Raw genomic sequence first — 20,939 nt, 5'->3', positions numbered from 1 at the left:
GAAAAAATAAATTAATGAATTTTCTAATACTTATACATATTTACGATATATGTATGTAATTTAATTTGTAATAAACATCTTATTAATTATAATCATTTTGGTTTTAATACATACATATATGTAAGTAATAATAAGATTTTAAGGATATTTATTATAAAAAATTAATTATTCTATAGAATTTCATTTAAAAAATATAAAAAATTTGTTTTTTTAATTAAAATAAAATGTTCTTATGTCATAATCATATACAATTTTATTAATTTGAATATTAAATGAATTATTTTCATTTACTTAAAATGATTAATTTTTTAATTGCGTTGTAAATTGTTTTCTTTAAATAAATTTAATTCGTTTTTAATTTTGATATTGTATTCGACAACAAAAATGAAAATAGCAAAATTTTCATAATATAGGCATAATATTATATTGCATTTCAAGTAAATAAAATGAAATTAAAATAAATTTAGTTAAACTGCCTAATACGATTAAAGAACGTGTAAATTATCAACTAAATGTTTTAATTTGTTCAAATTGCTAGTGATTATTGGAAATATTATTTTATTTTAAACTGGAAAAATATTTTTGCAAATAAATGGTCACTTTCAGTTATGAATTTTAACAATATAATATAAAATAGATTGTAGATTTCTCATTAGATTTGGATATCTTTAAGACTTATTCTTAAAAATAAGATATGAAAAAGAGATGTAAATTTTTTTTATAATAAGACAAAATTCTTTATAATTTCATATAAGGTGTAATCGATAATGTTAAATGCGCGTTGAATTATTTTGCATCTTAATCGATATTGCATTATTTAACAAAAGCATCGTAACTTTTACTGTTATCAACAGATGTGTATACATTTGTAATGTAATCAATAATACAAAAAAAAAAAAAATAAATTTCACGTAATTTATAATGTCAATTGCCTTTCGTATTGTTAATTTTTTTTTTTAAATTTTTGTAATAAAAGAAAAAATTCAATTATTTCGAAATGCGGATTTTGTGCAAAATGAAACATTTTTGAAGGGGATAAGTTAATTTTATTAAATGAAATAATATTTAAGTAAAAATTTCAAACTAAAATTATCAAAAATAATTTGTTTTGCGAAAACAGTTTCTAAACGATTGTATGCAAAAAATTTTGTACGAAAATTGATAAGCAAATATTTTTTTAAACTTAAATTATTGATTGCAATTATTTTCAATCGGCATTTGACATTATCGATTACTCCTATATTAATTAAATAATTTATAAATGTTAAATTTAAAAATGCTAATTTAAAAATGTTAATTGTTGTTTTAGTATTTTTGTTTTTTTCTTGTTACCTATATTATTAATATTTTTATCAGAATTTTTTTGTTACTATTTTTATTAGATATTTTCTTCTTGTTCAAACATTATCAAAAATATTTTTAAATTTAGGGATTAAAACAAACAACATCTATCTAAAAAACAATTTCAATTTTATTTTTATATTATTTTTTTTAGTGCATGTGGTATGGTGGTTGTTGATATTTTAAAAAGGAAATTATTTTTAATTATAAAAATTGTTTGTAAAGTTTAGTTTGTTTTATTATTTTTTTGTTTGTTTTTTTTTATGTATTTTTTTCTTTGAAATTTGAATAATTTACACATTTATAGTTAATTAATTTGTTTTACTATAATAATAAAAAAAAATTATTTAAATTTTCAAAGGTTGCCATCAGTTCTTTTTAAAATTAATTTTTTGTTTTTTAATGAAAATAGAGATCATAAAATTTAGGTTTAGCAATAAAAATAAAACAATTAAAAATTCAAATAGAAATTTTTCTATATATATTTTTTTTTTGTTAAATTTTTGGGATTTTCAAATATAGTTTAAGCATTTTGTGGAATTAAGTCAAATTTTTTTTTTTCATTTTTATTATTTTTTTATCACTTCTAAGGATAAAATTATACCAAAAATTGTACACATCCTTTTAATGTTTTATAATTTTTTCTATACAATTTTTATGTGATATTTTAATTTTTCATTTTGTCATGTTATAAATGTTATTTTTAATGAATTTTATTTTTTAAAAATTTAAATTAAAATTTATTGAAATTATGCTGTTAAGTTTTTTTTTTTGTATTTTTTTGTATATATTTTTTAATTTATATAGACATTTTTTTTTTAATTTTTGTTTTAATTTATATTTAAAAAAAAGCGTTAATTGTAATAATTTTTTTTATTCGTTTGTTTTGTTTGTCTTTTTAAATTTATTTTATTTTTTTTTTGTAAAATTTTATTTTTTTTGTTTTTGTTTTTAATCTATATATGTATGTACATATATATATATATATATATTTTAAATATATTTTAATTTTTTTTAAATAATTATATTTATAGTTAAAGTTTAATAATTAATTTTTTTTTTTAATATAATTATTAATTACAAATTTTAATAATAATAATTAATAATATTTATAATATATATAGCATAGGCGTAATTTTATTTATTATTTTGCTGTTGTGCTAATTGTGATTTATAAAATGTATAAACAAATTCTGATAAACTATAAACAGTACCGGGTCCTTTACCCGCTGTCATACAGATGAAATCACCTAGACTATGTGCGCTGGCTAAAATTATAAAAAAAAAAACAAAAAAAAAAATGTAAAAATATATATTGTAATTTATTGTAATTTTGAAAAATGAAAATTTATTATTATTCAGAAATTATTTGGATATAAATACAAGATACGGAAATGATGTAGTTTTGTATCAAATATTAAAATTATAACTTACAACTTGACTGTATTGGTGGATATGATGGAGGTGGTTTTATCCAACTACCATCTGGTCTTCTCATATGCCTTCTATCTGATGCAAATTCTGTTAGATATGTTTCAGCTGGTATTACTCTAAAAAATCTAGTGAGAAAGAAAAAATAAATAAAATAAAACAAATAAAATTTTTAAAATATAAAATTAAATATAATTATAATTAATTTACTCATAAAATATATTGTTCATATATTATTTTATTAAATGTATTATCATATTTTATTTTTTTAAAAGTGTTCAATACACTATGAATAAAAATCTTATGAATAAAAATACACTATGAATCTTATGAATAAAAATTAAAATTTCATAAAAGCAAAATTTTAAGCATGAACAAAAATAATAAACAAGTTTACACTCGTAGAGTAAATTAAAACTACATACATATTTCAAAAATATTAACAGATGTACAAACATTATTAATCTTATTCGGTGAAGCAAATGACATTTTTGGCGAATATGAATTTTTAGTATTACAAATTTTAAGCGAATAAGCTTAAACTCTAGAATGAAAATTCTAAGCGACAAGTTTAGAAAATGAAATTAAAAGTCGAAATAAATTTGGTTATCCTATTAACAATTTTTAGGTTTTATGATAATGCCATTTTTTAATGACATAAATTGATCGCTGATCGTAATTTATGAATATCATTCAATTCGCCTAGTTCATTCGATTCGGCAAGCCATTCGCTTCTCCCGACATAATGATGTTATGCACTGAAGCATCTTAATTTAATAAATAGACACTCTCTGTAGTCTCAAATGTACCTAGATTTTGACGATACTGCTCAATGATTTTGCATTTAAGCTACGTATATAAATTAAAATTACCTGTTATGTAAATATTTGTTTTGATTTTAAAATATTATAATTTCAGAAATTTTATACAAATGGTACATTTGAGCTATATTAAGGTATTCTTAATTAAAAAATAAACAAAAAATTAATTAAATTTATTAAATTTTATTAATTAATTTAAGCATATTTTATTTACCCTTTTCTTATTTACTTGTATTACATTATGCTAATTTATTTTACAAGGATATTTTTTTACAATGTAAGGATATAAAATGAAAAAATATTTTATGAACTTTTATAAAACTTTTATTATACATTTTTGGAAAAAATTTTCTCCCCTTAAATGTCATAAATGTCATAAGTTACAGACATAATTTTGATTTTATATAAAAGAAAAACACAAGTAAAGTAACATAAAAAAGCATAAAATGTTTGTTTGACTTTGAATGAATAGAATATAAAAACTATTTATCTAATTTAATTTGAAATTTTTTTTCACTAAAAATTACAGAATTGTCACGAAATAACTTCAAAGTTTGTATAAGCATTCATATATGCTAGCATGTATATGTGTATAACAGTATTATCAATATTCTATTGTTGACTTTACTGAAATTAAATTTATCATTGTTATAGCTATTTTGAATCAATTGTGAAAAGGCTAGCTATCTTTTTTTTGTGTTACAAAAAAAATTTTATAAAAGGTAACAAGTCAAATATGTCAAATTGAGTTTTTTTTTTTGCTATTATATTATTATTATTGTTGTAATTTTTGAGTGTTTGTTGTTGTTTTTATTGAGTAAAACCATAAAAATCTTATTATCCTTTATATACGTATATATACATATATATATATATATATATATTTGTGTTTAATATTATTGTTGTTGTCATTGTTCTTATTATTACTTTTTATTTAGTTTTTGCCTCCTCTAACAAATCACTGAATTGTTAAAACGTATTTTTTATTACTTTTCAGTTTTATTTCAAACTTTTTTCTTTTATTTTTTTCTCGAGGCATGTTTTTTAGTACTATTTATGTGATTATGTTTGTATCTTTATGTTTGAAACTTATTCAATGATAAATTTGAAAAAACAAAAATACTGATTAACCGACAATATTGCAATTTTAGAGGTTCTTTGAAATGATTAATTTGTTTTTCATTTTCTGTACATAGGGGACGAATGACAGAATTTAGTTATTGAAGATTTTATTGAAAGTCAAATCAAAGTCTGCCATCATAATCATTTTTGTGTTACTGAAACTTTATATTTAGTAAATTAAACATATAATATGTGATATAGGTCCAAAGAAACGTGCGACATTGGAACAGGAGACGTCATTTTCTCTTGCAGTCGAATAAAAATTGAATTTGAAAGATTTATTCAGCTATCGGCATTAAAGTAATCAACTTAAAATTCGAAAACTTCAGATAGAAACTTAAATTCTTCTAATAAACTTGTTAGTTTAAATATTTTACTATTTAGATTAAAAAATAAACAAGACAATGGAAAAGATAGAGATGGAAAATGTGTTAAGTTTAAAATTTATTCAATTCAAAAATTTCATTTTTTCGATTTAAAAACATTTTTGATTATAAGAATGTGAAAATGTTCTATAATAAAATTTATTTTATTTGATTTCATGAAATATGGATGGGTCTTTATTTTAATGTTCGTTTCCTCATACATTGTGTGTACATACTTGGATATTTTATACATTTTCATCTTGGTTTAAAAATCGTTTTCGTGTCGCTTGAACTTTTTTAAAAATCTTTTTTTTTTTTTTTCAAATTTTTTTTTCGCAATAAAATGAAATGAAACTTTGTCAATATGACATTAGAGATAGAAAAAAATCGAATTGGTTTAAAAAAAAGAATAAAAATAAAATATAAAAAAATCATCCTTTTATGGATGAAGGAAAGCTAAATAAAACACACACTCATCGAATTATGGTGTCATTTTTTTTTATTCTCTCCTCCTTTCCTTCTCTTTTTTTTTAAGATAAAGGAAAATAAAAGAACAAAAGAAAAGAACAACAACGAATAACGATTCAAGATGAGCTAAAACTGTAATGACAACAACGATAAATTGTTCAATTCAGGAAATTCAATAACAAGGATACCGAAATAAAAATAATCGTATATAAAAAGAAGAAAAAATTTTAATATTATATTTGTTATATATATGTATGTATATTTATAAATGTACCATGTGTATAATATGTACACATGGTAGATAATAATATGTGTGCTGAAATTACATTAGTAATCAATAAATTCAGTGGTTTTATTAAAATTCAAATTAATTAGAATTCGAAATTCGACAATATACAATTTTGTATAACATTATAACAGCTATATAAATATATACATACATACATAATAGACATTGATATTGAAAAATCATTTAAATTTTCCTTTTTAAAAATATCGATTCAATTTTGAATCGATTTGGTTTTCGATTAAATAAAAATTCTCTCTCGAATTTTAATTCACAATAATTTTTCTTCAATTTTAATGCAAAATTTTGTGTAGTTCAATTATTTGTTAGAATGTCATTTAAAAATTGTATGAATCGAAAATATTGCAGTTTTATTTTTATCTATTAAATTGAATTTTCTTTTTGAAATAAATTTGTAATAAAATTTAAAATTTTTTTTGAAGCGAAACATTAAAAGATTTTTTTTTCTTATTTTACATACAGGTACTTAACGTTTGGATTTTATAGACGACTATAAAACATACTCGTATTCCACAATAGCTGGGGAAAAATTTGTAAGTGGAACGTCATTTTGCATGAAAATCTAAATTATATAGCAGACTAATTATATTACATAGATGAAATCCTATACATTGGAACTAGCACATATGAATAAATTAATACCAAAGTTGCAAGATTAGCGGGTTTGTTCAAGAAAAATAGGTAAAAGAGTACGATTAGCCATGAAGAAATTCTTATACTACAGCTTATTTTGTAGTAGAATAAAATACATATGGTATTAGCAAATGTGGTAATTATACATATAACAGTGAGAATATAAATAAATTGCAGGTAATACAAAACAAAATAATTAAAAACTTGTATGGATTAGAAAAAAGAACGTAAACTAATTTCATTCACAAAAGTTAGCAAATCATTTACGTTTCACCAGAGCAAATGATCATAATGGTCTTGAACCTATTAGGAATTCGGCAATATTTCAATACAATAGATTACCTGAAAGCATTAAATATCTAACTGAAATAAAAATTTAAAAACGAAATAAAAATGTTAATGTAGATGGTTTTAAGTAGAACACTTAATTTATGCGAATATCGAATTTTTTAATTGAACTTTTTAATACTATAACCATTTCTAGGACTTAAGTTATAAGTACTAAATCCGGTTTATTCGATGCGTTTTCGATTTGCTAAAGAAGATTTTCATACAAAAATTTTAATACATCTTAATATTTTCCTTTTTGTTCTTGTTGATTGGTTCCAGATAAACTTTCGGAGAACAATGCATTATCATCTGAAGTGAAGTTATTGAAGTGAAAAAAGACAAATGAACGGTTAAATTATTAAATAGGTTATGCACAATTTGAAATGTTTTTTCGCCTTCATATGCTCTGAACAATATAGGAAAGGATCATATTAAATATCTTAGGAAAATCTTGTGAAGCTCTTAAGTGGTTTCTATTTTGCTTGTAATTGATGCTTTTATTCACTTTTAATTTCCTTCAGTTTACAATTCAATACATAATGGAAAAATTTAAAAGTGCATACATCAACAAAGGATCTACATATAAACTGAATTCCAAACCACCACTAAATTGATGCGTTCTTGAATTTTTTTTTCAATATAAGAGTAAAAATATTTAAAAAAAAAAAATCGAAAAAGAAATTTTTTAATTAAAAATATGGAAAATTTTTAAAAGTTTTTTTAGTGATCGAAGTTACATTGGATTTTATTACAGTATTGCCAGGATGTTTGCAAATATTTGCATTTTTAATAATTTATGTTGTTTAGATTATCAACTAAAATGTCGAATAGTGTTCCAAAATTTTTCTATTCTCATTTTATAATGTGCCCAGCTGTAGCTTTCTTAAAATATTGTGCTACATTAAAAAAGAACTAAAGTATATATAACAAAATAATCAGCAAAACAAAAAAACCGTTAAAAAATGTGTCCTTATACAAGTCATACATTTATTTTGTGAATACAAAAGGCAAGAAAAAAAAAATAAAATAAAAGACATAAAGAAAATAATAAGAAAAAAATGGAAAATAAATAGAGTGAAAGGATAAAAAATTAAGTGAAAAGACTGTTTAACATTTATACATATATATATATATAAGTATATGCAAAATAAGAACAGTATAACACTTTTATAAAAAGAAACATTCTTGAAGAGAAAATTATCTTAAAAATATATTGCAGCGCAATAAAAATATTTCTCATGAAAACCAAAAAATTTAATTGATCAAAGATAAAAACCTCAAACATAGCCGAAGTATATGGAATGCACTTACAATAATCAGAATAATGTCAAACGGAATATCTTTCCCAGCATATGCGCAAATCCAAAGAGCGGTAAGCAAATACAAAGAAAACTAAAAGACGTTCCAGTAAATTAAGGGAAACGTCGCAAACCATCATTAAAATAGTTTTCGCTTCAGCTTCGTAACACCGAGAACCTCTCATAACGCCTTCACAGAATGAAATAATTTACATACATACATATGAATTTTCACAACAACACATAACTAAAACAAAAACTATTTAAAAAAATTATAACTAGGCGAAGTTAATCAGGAAACCCAACCACCTTTAATCTAAAAAAAATCTACATAAATTTTAGTTTCTTTTAAATGTGTTATACTGTACACATTATTGTAAACTCTACATACACATACACATTTACTGACATTTACTGACAACGTATGGAAGAGTGAACAAAAATAATAAACAAAAAAAAAATATAAAATGAAAAAAATATTTTTTTACACAATAATAATGAGAAATAAAAAAGTATGTAATAATAAGAGTAACAAAATAAAAAAAAGGAAAACAGAAAAATAAAAAATATACAAAAAAAAAAAAGAAAATATTAGTTATCGACCTGCCTGCCTGGCTTCAGGTGCTCTTAAGAATTCATTCTGGGAAATATGAAGAAAAAAAAAAATACCCCCACTATAAAATACTTTCATTGAATTTTCCTGAAACAAGAAAAATATATACAGAGGACAACACATAGTTGATTGCTAAGACTGAGATGGCAAAAGGAGAACAATGAAAGTGAATAGGTCTAGTAGTACAAAAATAAGAACGAGAGAGAAAGAGTGAGTGGATTACAAAGTTAATATGGTATAAAGTAGTGCCAGTCAGTGTCGTAACATTCATCACCTATAATGTCCCTGTTTAAACGGATGGTGATGATGTTCGATTTTAATAGTAAGAGAGTAACAAGAAAAAAAAAATAAAAAATTACGATTTAGTTTTTATTTTATTATATTTTTTTTTATATGCCTTTCATTTTTATTTATTTAATGGATTTCTGATGATGGGCTGAATTTGATGCTTCTGTATATGTAGAGTATATAGGAAGATTAATAATAAGTTGAAGAATACCATCATGACTTTTAGTATTTTTCTAAATGTACGTATACGAAAAAATCTAGAAAAGAAATTCTTGAACTTATTATTTTTGTTCCTAGTTTTTTATTTTCATTTGTATTAATTTTATATAACATACATAGAAATGTTACATAAATGTTACGTTTACAATATTATACCTGAATGCAATACATTATATGAGCCTATATAATCATTCACAATGGGACATTGTATTTAAATTGAAAATGAAGGATTTCCGTAAATATATTAACTCTGTAAACTATTACTATATTGTTTACGTATACAATATAGTATGGTTATGATTCTTTTATGAAATATTTCTAAATCGACGAGGTGTTCTATAAGTTATGCAGAATTTTTGCAGAATTCGTCTGAAAATGAGCAGATTAAAATAGTCGCTGATAACGGCTGATCAAAACATTGGAATTAGAATGGAACAGTTTGTAATCTAATTGAAGAGGAAGGAGACATATTAAAAATGGCCGCCGAAGAAATTTAATTATTTGAAGCAAGAGAAATATGAAATTTTTCTAGGTGAATGGGATACACGGAGAAAGACAATATTAAGAGATGAACAATTAGTAAAGGAGGTTGAGATTGGCAGGAGAATAAAAAAGAGAAAGCTTTATCTGGTGCAAGATAAATAAAGAAATTAATAGTATGTTCATGTGATAACTTTCTGATACGAAAGAAAAGAAAAAACAAATCGCGAGCATACAGTGAGTAAAAGAGATAGCGGAACGGAAGGTTTGTAAAAAAATACTTTAAGCACCGAAGAATTGAAGTTCAAGGTATTGAGAAAGTAATTCGAATTAAACATCAAGAGAAATAAAATTACGTGCTTGGGTGAACCTTTTGAAGTAAATGTTGACTCATATAAATTTGGATATAAAATTGCTATAAACAAACGTAAAACATCAGACATAAAAAATTAGATGCCGGAAAACGCAACTTAATACATGAAACAATAGTTAAGAAATTGTGCGAAATGAATCAGAAACACAAGAATGAGATGTCACCAGAATTCAGTGAGCCAATTCTAAAAATTGTATATCAATAGAAATTAAAAGATGTAGTATAAAGTGCGGAAAATATTGAGACACCAATTGTGTCTAACTGTATTTCAAGTGAATGAGGACAACAAATTTACAGCAACAGTAAATGAAGCAAAGAGAAACGAAACAAGAGGAGAAATAATGCTGAAGTAGTTAAGGACTTACGGGAATTATTTACTAAAACTAGCAATTCCTAAAAACGTGTTAGAGTATTTGTTTACATCCAACGATAGGTAAACAAGAAATAGAAACAACGACTGGGGGAAGAATGTTAATAATATATCCTATAATATCGAACTAAAAATGACGAAATGTTAAGCTTTCACCTATTTTTGACACCATAATTTTTATATTTTCACTTCAATATTTGACAAACTCCTTCCTTATTTTTTTTTTATTTTAATAATTTTTATCGTAAATAAAATTTTACAATAACAATTACGAATAGCTATAAGATATTGATAACATTATCTTTCGATTATTTGTCAAAATATAATCCTCGCTTCAATTAAATGCATTAAATTTAATTGGCCTCTAGAGTGAAATTTATCAAATAAATTTCGCACGTATTATGAAAGTAAATCAATTTCAAAATAAAAAGCAAACAGCAAAAAAAACGCAAAAAAATACAATCGAAATAATTGCTATTAAACAGAAAAATTGTAAAACTACAAAAAGGACAATGAAAAAAATATCGTTTTTTTTTTTAAATTACCTGTGATGCTCTGGTCTAAGTGCTAAATCTGAACGAAATGTCTCTGTTACATACTTGTGAAAATATGTTGGAAAAGGTAACGTTGTATCTAAATCGAATACCAAACACCTTGATGGTGATGGATTGTGCATGAAAAATACGTGATAATCCTGTAAAAAAAAATAAGAAAATAAAATGAGAACAAACAGAAAATGAAATGAAAAGTTCATAAAAATTATTTTACAATTGAAGGGGAATATATTCATACATATGTGTATGTGTGTATACGGATATTACACGTTACGGTGTATATAAATTTATATGAGAAATGAAAAATGAATTGAAACATAATATACGACTGAGGTGAGAGAAGGTAAGATGAGAATGAGAAGTGAATTTTACGATGTTAACAACTTTTCATTTTTTAAATCATTTAGAAATAAAATCAAATTTTTTTTGGTTACATTACAATAAAAATTGAATATTAAATGGGTACCATGGCAGAATAAGTTTTTAGTCAAAATGCTATGAAGCATTTGAATGCCAAAATGCTATGAAGTATTGAATTGACATTTGAATTTCTTACTTCATTTAAATGTTCTTATAGCAAGTAGATTAGAACTTGGCAGCCAACTGTGCTGTCAGATTATGGGAGGCTGGGTAATGGAACCATAGGTCCTTCGGTCACTATAGTATTTTTGGGCTGCTTCCTGCGGCAATGACCGATCTGATTGTGGAATATTGGACCAAGAACCTGCCTTTAAAGTCACCTAGGGTATCCTCGAAGCTAATTGCCCAATGCTGTCCCGAGCTCGCAAGGGTGTGCGCTTGCCATTGTGTTATTCTTCTTATATAGCAAGAAATAATGTAGCTACCATAGTATAGCACGAAATGAACGAGCGGATGAGCTGGCTAAATTTGGCTCACCCATGGAGATTTCAGGGACGGAACGGGCTTTTTCTTCATCAACACGATGAAAAGAATATAAAGACATTGTCTATCGTGCGCCGAGCGCAGATTGAAAGCTCGGTCCACATAAGGGACGATAAGAAAAATGTGATCAAAATACGACCTTAGGAAATTGACGACCTGGTGATCATGGGGTTGTGGTAGCAAAATGGCACATTTGTGGTAATTGGGCTACGGTGGACCTGCTGTATCAGTCATGTTAACCAACCAAGCAGATAAGAATACATGATGTAATAATGCATAGCAACCTAAGGTTGTGGATCTGTTGTGTTCCCTTTCATCTATCACGCCTAAAGCCGCTTTTAAAATGTGATTTTATTGAAGAATAGACAAAAATAAACGCAATTTGATTGCGTAATAGAGATTTCAATACAGAAAATTATAAATCGTGTATACACAGGTTCAAGGGTATACACATATTTATATAATAGCGGTGTATATTACATTTTAAATTAACACGGGATTTTGAGAGCAAATGAAATACTGTTAAGGATCGTAATGATTCTGTAGGCTCTGTATCTGAAATTTTCAAGTATTTTACAAGTTTAGAGTGTTAACTATACACTCTTTAATGGAATACAAGCATCGCAAGCGTACATACATCAGCTTATAAAAAAAGAGTAGTTAAGGGAAGAGTAGCATCAATGATAAAATAATATAATAATTAATAATAAAATAATAGAATTTTATAAAATCCTCAAATTATACTATTTGATGGTGTGTGCCAATAAGTTTTCATATATTTGTTTTTATAAATTCACAAAAAATTTAAGGTTTTGTTTTTGATTGAATGTTTTATTATGTATCTACATATATGTATATGTATAAATTATGTAGTACAAACTGAATACAATCTTCAAGCACAAGAGTAGACAAACAAAAAAAATTCTTTTGTTTTTAACAATCGAATATTAAAAATTTACAATTATTATACGAATAAGTTTTTTCATAGAACATTTTTAAAATTAAATATATATACGTACATATATATATACTCGTATACATAATTTCTGAACAACAAATAAAAATGAAAATTTCTTAAGGGAACACTTGAATTTTCATTGTTTTCCTCGGAAATTTTTGTTGAATAAGTTGTTGAAAAAAATTTCAAAGTACCTACATACTTTTTTTTTTGTTTCAAAATTTAATATTATGGTATTTTTATTTATTAATACATTTGAAAGGATAAGTACAAGGACCTGTTGTATATATGTATATAATATTTGAGTAATAAACTTTTTTAAAATATTGAACACACTTCAAAATCAAATACATTGTATAAATATATGGTATTTGAACGTGAGTGATTAACAGAGAAGAAAATTCAATTTTTTTTTTTTAAATTTTATCTAAATTTTATTTTTGAATTTTCAAAAATAATAAAAAATTGTTATATTTACAATAAGATCATTGTCATTCGGATTTCTTATTTCATTCGGTGTTCAATCACAAATTTTACTCGCACAGCTAAAACAAATGGTTTTTGCTCCATTTATAGCTCATGACGTCACAGAATGTGGATAGTTTATATTACAAAATTTCGATATCTATTATAACTCAATCGTACCAGTGCACAAATAAACAATTATAAATTCCTAATGAAATTAAATAATGAGAAGTCTTTCATATAATTGCAGAACAAAAGGACGACGTATAGCTAAAGGAACGAGTTAAGGCAAAAATAATAATAAAGAATTTTTCTCCTCGAACCAGATTCAAACAAATAACCTACTACTTTCTTCTTTTCTAGACAGACACGAAGTAGCCAGCGAAAATACGAAGAAACAGGGTATATAGAAATTATCGGCAAATTGTTCTCCATGATTATCATGTATTGTTTACACATGCTTTTAATATTTTTGTCAAAAATCGTATACAATCGTCGTATATGATCGAGCACTTTTACCTGTACGCCATTTTCAAACAAATCAACCGCCATTTTTAATCAAAAAATATCGAATTTCCTTTAAAAATAGGAAAAAAGAAACAAAAATGTCTATACTAAAATTATTTTTTTTTTTAATTTTATTTATTTTATATAAATTTTACTCAAACGATCACAGAGAATGAAAATTTATTTAAATTGCAATTGATGGTTGCAATATTGAAATTTCGAACTAACAAAAAAAAAAAAAAAAAAAATATTTTCAAATATAATGTTTTTTTTTTTTCATTTTTCAATTTAACCTTTGTTTTTAATGTTGTTTCACTTTTATATTTTTTTATTTATTCTGAAATTTTAATAAAATTGAAAGCTACACGCGGTAGTTTTTAATATTCAAGAAGAGAACATTGAAAATGGTAATTTTTTGTTTGGTTGTTCATTTTTTTTTATTTATTTATTTTTTTTTCATTTGTTTTAAGATTTCAAGTGATTCGGTTGTATAAGTCATTTTAAAATTAAAATTAATATTAAAAAGTAGTACACAACAATAATATACGTGAATGTAAAAGGATAAACAATTGAATTATTTTAAATAATAATAACAAGAACAACGAAAAAACCAGAAACTCTTAAATAAATTGTTTTTTTTCTGGTTTCATTTGTTTTTCCTAGGAATAGGAAAAGCGTATGTACATGTCTATGTGTGTTGGCAATATATGCATCTGTAAGCACATACATCTGCAGAGGTACAACACATACGCACCATATATTCATTTCCAATAACAATTTATAATTTTATATTATTATTTATTCCAATTTAAATAAAAATCTTTCCCAAGGATTCGAAATAGTAAACAATTACACAAACATATTGTTATACACAAAATCATGGTAATCATGTGATATTTTTATATAATTTTTAAGAGATTAAAATTTCACTTTGAAGGTTGTTCATTTAAACATGAAAAAAAAAAACAAAAACAAATTGCAATAATTCAAAAATTTATTTTTGTGAGTAATGAAAAATTAAAAAAATTAAAAAAAAAAAAGAATTAATGACAAATTTTAAATTTAATTTAATCATTGTGAATATTAAATATTTTAGAGATTGTGAATATTAAATATTTTAATTTTTTGTGAAAAAAATTCATATAAATATTTTTCTTCATTAGATTCCACCTTGACGCGGAGAGGCGCCATCTGATAAGTTCAAGCATGTCGAGGAAATCGAGAGGGAGTTTTGAAAAACCAAGAGAATCTCAAAAAGCTTAAAGCAACGGTATTAACCTATCTTTAATAAGTACTGTCACCTTAATGCTGTAGTGTTATACGACCCGTGCCCAGTACACTAGTTGGCAGCGTGGGGTATACTGGTTGTCACAAACGGAGTCTCCCTGATACCGGATCACCTGAGGGAGTATACTACTTTATGCGGGTTCTGAAAACACGAGCAACAGGCTAGAATCGTTAAAATTCGGGAAAATATCGATGTGCCAATCCCTGAGGAAGTAGAAAATCTGGACAAGACCGATCGCATGAAATAATGCGGAAAAGAATAGAGATCAACGTCATGATGACTTTTGCAACAATCGTATTACGGATAAAAGAACGAAGAGTCAGAGAAAACTAATCACATCCGGAAATCTGGAATGGGAAGCCACACCTTCCCGTGGAAGGACGAAGAAAGTCTCCTGAAGAAAAAAGTAAATAGACGAGAAAGGGTGGTAGGAAAGAACTCTATTTCCCATCTTCGGGACAACCAAGCCTAGATGATTCTGAACGTCGAGGAGTCAGCGGAGCTGGTGTCCCGTCAGTGGACATTCGTTTTTTTAGACCAGACACTAAATAGCTTTAAATTCTTTTTATAAAAAATTTATGTTAAGTAATTAATTATTTAATCTTCAGTATTTCAATTTATAAATTAGTTTTTACTCCTGCATAACAGGGATTTTCATGCAAAATAGCGTTACATTTATTCAAAACCCCTTCAAAAACAACGCAATGAAATTCACTTATATAGCACATTTTTTTTACTGTACAGGTGAAAACATACAATTGATAGGGAAATTTAGGGCCCGGAATTGAAAACAACAAATTTTTTTCAAAACTCTTAAAATAATATTCATGTATCCTTCTGTCATTCTCAATTCGAATACATACATTCAAAATTTATAATATTTACTGTGTTGTAGATCAGTACTAGTACATGACACCTCCCTGAAATCTCAAGGATATACAATACAAAATATAATAGGACAAAATAATGAAAAAATTATAGTTTTGTATAAATTCTTCTCAGATTCTTTTCCTTTTTTTAATGTATTTTAAAATAAATTTGTTTTGTTTCGATAAGAAAATCTAATGAATTTTTTAAGCAAACGAAAAAAAGTTCTTGCAACAAGTCTAGGAAAACAATACAATATAGAATTTTTAACATATTTAACATACAGGGGGATTCAGCAACAAGTAAGAACCTATATTCCATTTGTATGTAGCTTTTAACTGGCTGCTAAATTCAAGACGGTCAAAAATGAGTAATATTCTTGTTTGAAACGCAATGAGAAATTGGAATAGAAAAAACCAAATAATGCGCTGTTCTTTTCAAGCTCTCGAATAGTTCTTTCTAATATTGTTTGCCTTAAGTTTCTACCTTTTTTTGGAACAGAAGCAAAAATAACTTAGATATGCTATAACTTCATCAAATTTTTTTAAAATCCCTGTAACCGGAAACATTTCCGATTTGACGTTATGATCCGAATAAAAATTTTTCTTGTCGGTTTGCCCGATGGTATACGGCCACCCTGTATAACGAAAATATTGGGTATTTAAATGCATATTATTCATAAAAATCCAATTTCCTTAATTTAAAAAGAAAAAAAAGAAAAATAGAAAAATTGAAAATCTCTATTCCTTAAAAATATTTTTATTTAAATATTATGTATTTCGATTTCTTCTGAATTTTATTAGCACACTGATTTTCTTTGAAAAATGAATTTTAAAATTCAATTTTATTATACAAAATTTTTGTAATCTTTTACATATATTTTTGGATTAAACTTATAATGTATATAGAGTGTTACGAGTATGTAAACAGACCATAGATAAAGGAAGATGTGTGAATTTTTTTGTATATAATTGTTCGAATTATTCGAATAATTGGGATCATAGCGCCAGGCGAGATCAGATTTTATTTGCGAAATATATTTCATATAATATAACAGTGTTGTAGTAATTGAACTATTGTATAAAAGGAACTGTTATACAAAACATGGAAGGAGATGAAGAAAGGCATTCGAAATGATGGTTCTTTGAAGATAAGTGTTTCGGGAAGGGACTGACAAGAAAGTAATCGAATATAATTATGAGTAAAAATGTCTTGAATATCTCTTCAAATTTTTTTCGAAAATTTTTTTTTTGCTGAAGAATGGTCTTCGGGAAGAAAGGTTTTTTAAAAGCACCTCGTCATTAAGAACAGAACTGGCAACTATTATTTTAGAAACCGATCAGGTTAGCGTGAAGTTTCGAGAATGATTCGAAATAGTTCGCATTTAATTTTCGAAAAAGAAATTTTTTTTTTTGTGGTAAAAATTTCAAATATCAAAAATTTAATTTACCGTTATAAGTAAAAGTCAATTAAATTTTGGTTCGGTTCTGTACTTTATTTCTGATTATTTTTGAAGTTTCTTTAATATTTATTTAAAAAAAAATCTTTAACAAAATTTTTTTTAATCTTATTTCTTTCGAAAACCAATTTGTTCATATTAAATTCGAATATCATTTCGAATAACTATAAAGGTCAAGTACATTTTTTGTAATATTTTATTCTACTATATTGAATTGTTGCCCTCTAATAAATGTTTTCATTTTAAGTAAATAAATTTTGTATAAAATGTAAATAAATATAAATTGAAAATAATAAAATTGTTATTCAACCATAGAATTATTAAAAACAAAATTATTTTATTCTATCATAATTGCAATTTTCTTAAGAATTTTCTAAGAACTTATATAAGAAAAATATTTTTTTTTGTTGTTACTTCGATAACAATTTAAAATTCCTAAATGTAGAAAAGTTTTCATTTTGTATACATCAATACAATCTTTAAAATTTTTAAATTCTATCATAAAATATAGGGTCTGTCAATGGCCGATAAAGTATAAAAATATGAAAGTATTTGAAATTTATTAGTGCATTATTAAAATGTTGTAACATAATGTGGCTCTTATGTCTCGAACCTCCTAAAATTTGAGGTCATATTATCAAAATTCATTATCATATTCTCGGACAGTCAGGTATAGTTATTAAGTCGGTTAACTTGCAGTATACTTTATAATTAATTCAGTAATGCCTTCAAATGTTATAGTAGCATTGGAAAGCAGGAATTAAATGCATATAACTCGTGAATATGCAAGATCATAAATAGCAATGAGAGAGTTGGTGGCTTTGTCAAATAGAGGAAAGCTTCGGTCTTATGTGAATCGAGATATTTCACTAAGATTTCATAGGACAGTTCCTTCCGAAATATGATAGGATATAAATATAGAAATATGGGAAGCCGAGCCATGTTTCGGGGTTTTGTAAGAAAGCAAACGAAACTCATTAACCAATTAGGAGAAAAATCCAAATTGCAGTTGATTTTCCTTCCAGGAAACTGGTTTGAAAGAAAAATTTTAATTCTGTGTGGAACAGAGATTACTCAGTTTTTATATCTGTTTGCTAAGTAAATTAAGTGAGTTTACCCATGATATCTATTCCATCTAATTTAATTTAAAGAATTCTTTAAATTTTCATCAGGATTTTTGTAACTTCAATAGTTTTCTATTTGTCATTTCTTGTCAAATAATGACAAAGACACCTTACATAAAGTGCAAAACAAAATTTATTTATTATTTAAATAAATAATTGATAAAAGAGAGCTTATCTGTTTCTAAATTCAAAATCATTTAAATTAAAAGTTACAATCATTTGAATTTGAAAGCTCTTTACTTATATAAAAGGACTAGTATAACAATATATAAGAATAAGAAGAAAATAAATAAAAATATTTTTGGAAAAATTGCCAAAAATTGAAACATAAATTATTAAAAGTGATAAAGTATAATAGTTATTCACAAGAGGTTTATTCTACTGTCTAAAAATGATTCATGTAATATCAAAAAAGAAGAAGACAATTACATATACATAATGTGTGTAAGTAATATTAAAAAATATTTTAAAAATTATATAAGATTTCATATACAATAATGCGAGTATAACATGTATATACCATCTATACCATCATTGGCATACCATCAACTACGTAAATTTTCAGAAAAGAACCTCTAAATCATTTTACATATACAAGTATATGTGAATATGTATAATATATAAATAATTTTAGGCCAAGGTTAGTTTGCTTCATATGTTAAATTGGAATTTTGGTTTTATTTTCGTTTTTGTCAAGAAAACAAAAACCAAAAGCAACAAAAACTAAAAAGGACATATGTTTGTCCTTTTTTCTACGTAAAACACATCTATCTATGTTATATAATATTCTTTCCTTCCTTCCTTTCAGGATGATTATATTGATTGCATGCATTATAATATACTGATAGGTCTATATAGATAAAAAAATATTATCCTTTCATTTATTTGTTTTTGGTTTTTGTTTTTCTTTTTTTTTTCTATATAGTGCTTTTTCGATTTTATGGGGCAATCACCTTTAAATACTGTAATTGTTTGCTGATAATCCTAATATTAGTTGTATAAGATTTTGTCAATTAAATTCACGGATTTGTAAAAACTGTTGTAGGCAATAAAGGTTCTAATACTTGCTAAAAAATTAGATTTCTATATCTGCAGTCTCTCATTAAATTCTCTCCTATATTTTTTCTTTTATTTCTCTTTTATAATCTTTGCGTTCTCCTCTGTAATATTGTGATCCGCTTCGTAGATTTGTTTTTCAAACATTGAATGGAAATTTCTTCTTAGTTTTTAGATTTCTCGCACGTTTTAGCTCATTTAAATGTTTCTTTAGTCTTATTGTTCCTGGCCTCTTCGATTATTCTATATGTAACATTTGTCGCAAGCATTCAATTTGATATTATATATATATACCGTATCTCTCATGCTTTTTTCAATTCATCCTTGGCTGAATTTAATAAGCAATTTTGTTGATACTGGTAATTTTAAATGTCCGGATACTAGAGTTTCAGATGTTTAACTGTTTGCTTATTAAATTCGTTGGGCCAGTAATAAAATAAGTTAAAAATGCCCAATTGTTCTTTGTTCTTCTCATAAGCTATTATGTTTATACAACGTGCTCTTGTTTTTTCGTTCATCGAATGACTCTTCTTGAGTACTGTGTCCCAGTATGCCCAAAATGCAGTTCTCTTCCACTTTTAAGTTATCGTTTTCTTCCTAATTCGTCCGAAGTATGTAGGCTCTTGTAATTCTTTATGTCAATAATCTTCTTAGTCATGCTTTTTGATTTGATGAGGTTCAAGCTACCTCAATCTCATTCTAGACAAGGCAGAATATCCATAAGAATATGATCTTATGTTGGGTCTTCACTATACTTACAGCTAGTAATTGAGACTTTTTTAACATTACATAAAATTTGGATTGCCTTATATGTTACATAATTGTATATGTATAGATTCTAAAAACTGTTATTGAACACAACAAAATAAATAATAAAAGTAAATAAAGTAAAATTGAGTAAAGAAACAAAAAAAATTGTGTTCTCATTTTTTTCTCTCTATAAAGGGAGACTATGTAATATAGATAAAAAAAAAACAAATAAAAAAATCAAAACTTAAATAACCGTACATTTTAACAAATAGATATGAAATGGGCCCTGAAACCTTGTATGTTATCTGTTATATATTTATGTGGATGTATACTGGGGTATATACAGTTATATAACATAAATAATACAGTTGGAAGCAAAATTAAGTGAATTTATAATTCTCATTTCAATATTTTAAATCCACAATATTTATTTTTTATACATAAATCATATTTTTTTTCTAAGAATTTTTTTTTTTAATAAAAATCATACAAAAATTGATTATGTATACAATATAAAGGACACAATGTTATTATGATTGCAAATTATAT

The 20,939-nt window shown here is 24.9% G+C and overlaps 1 protein-coding gene across 1 annotated transcript in view; it reads right to left on the bottom strand.

Annotated features, from left to right (window-relative positions):
- Window positions 1-2,319: 2,319 nt before the first annotated feature.
- Window positions 2,320-20,939, bottom strand: part of LOC129607511 (protein N-terminal glutamine amidohydrolase) — a gene marked incomplete at its 5' end in the record, with an annotated part of 80,274 nt that continues 61,654 nt past the window's right edge. Inside the window, 3 exons of the mRNA XM_055518540.1 lie at window positions 2,320-2,609; window positions 2,776-2,900; window positions 11,005-11,153. Coding sequence (XP_055374515.1) covers window positions 2,479-2,609; window positions 2,776-2,900; window positions 11,005-11,153 — 405 coding nt within the window. The remainder of the gene's footprint in view (window positions 2,610-2,775; window positions 2,901-11,004; window positions 11,154-20,939) is intronic.

Source organism: Condylostylus longicornis, unplaced genomic scaffold (assembly GCF_029603195.1).
Source record: "Condylostylus longicornis isolate FDR11 unplaced genomic scaffold, ASM2960319v2 ptg000027l, whole genome shotgun sequence".
NCBI lineage: Eukaryota > Metazoa > Arthropoda > Insecta > Diptera > Dolichopodidae > Condylostylus > Condylostylus longicornis.
This window is presented reverse-complemented; position numbering and strand designations above follow the sequence as displayed.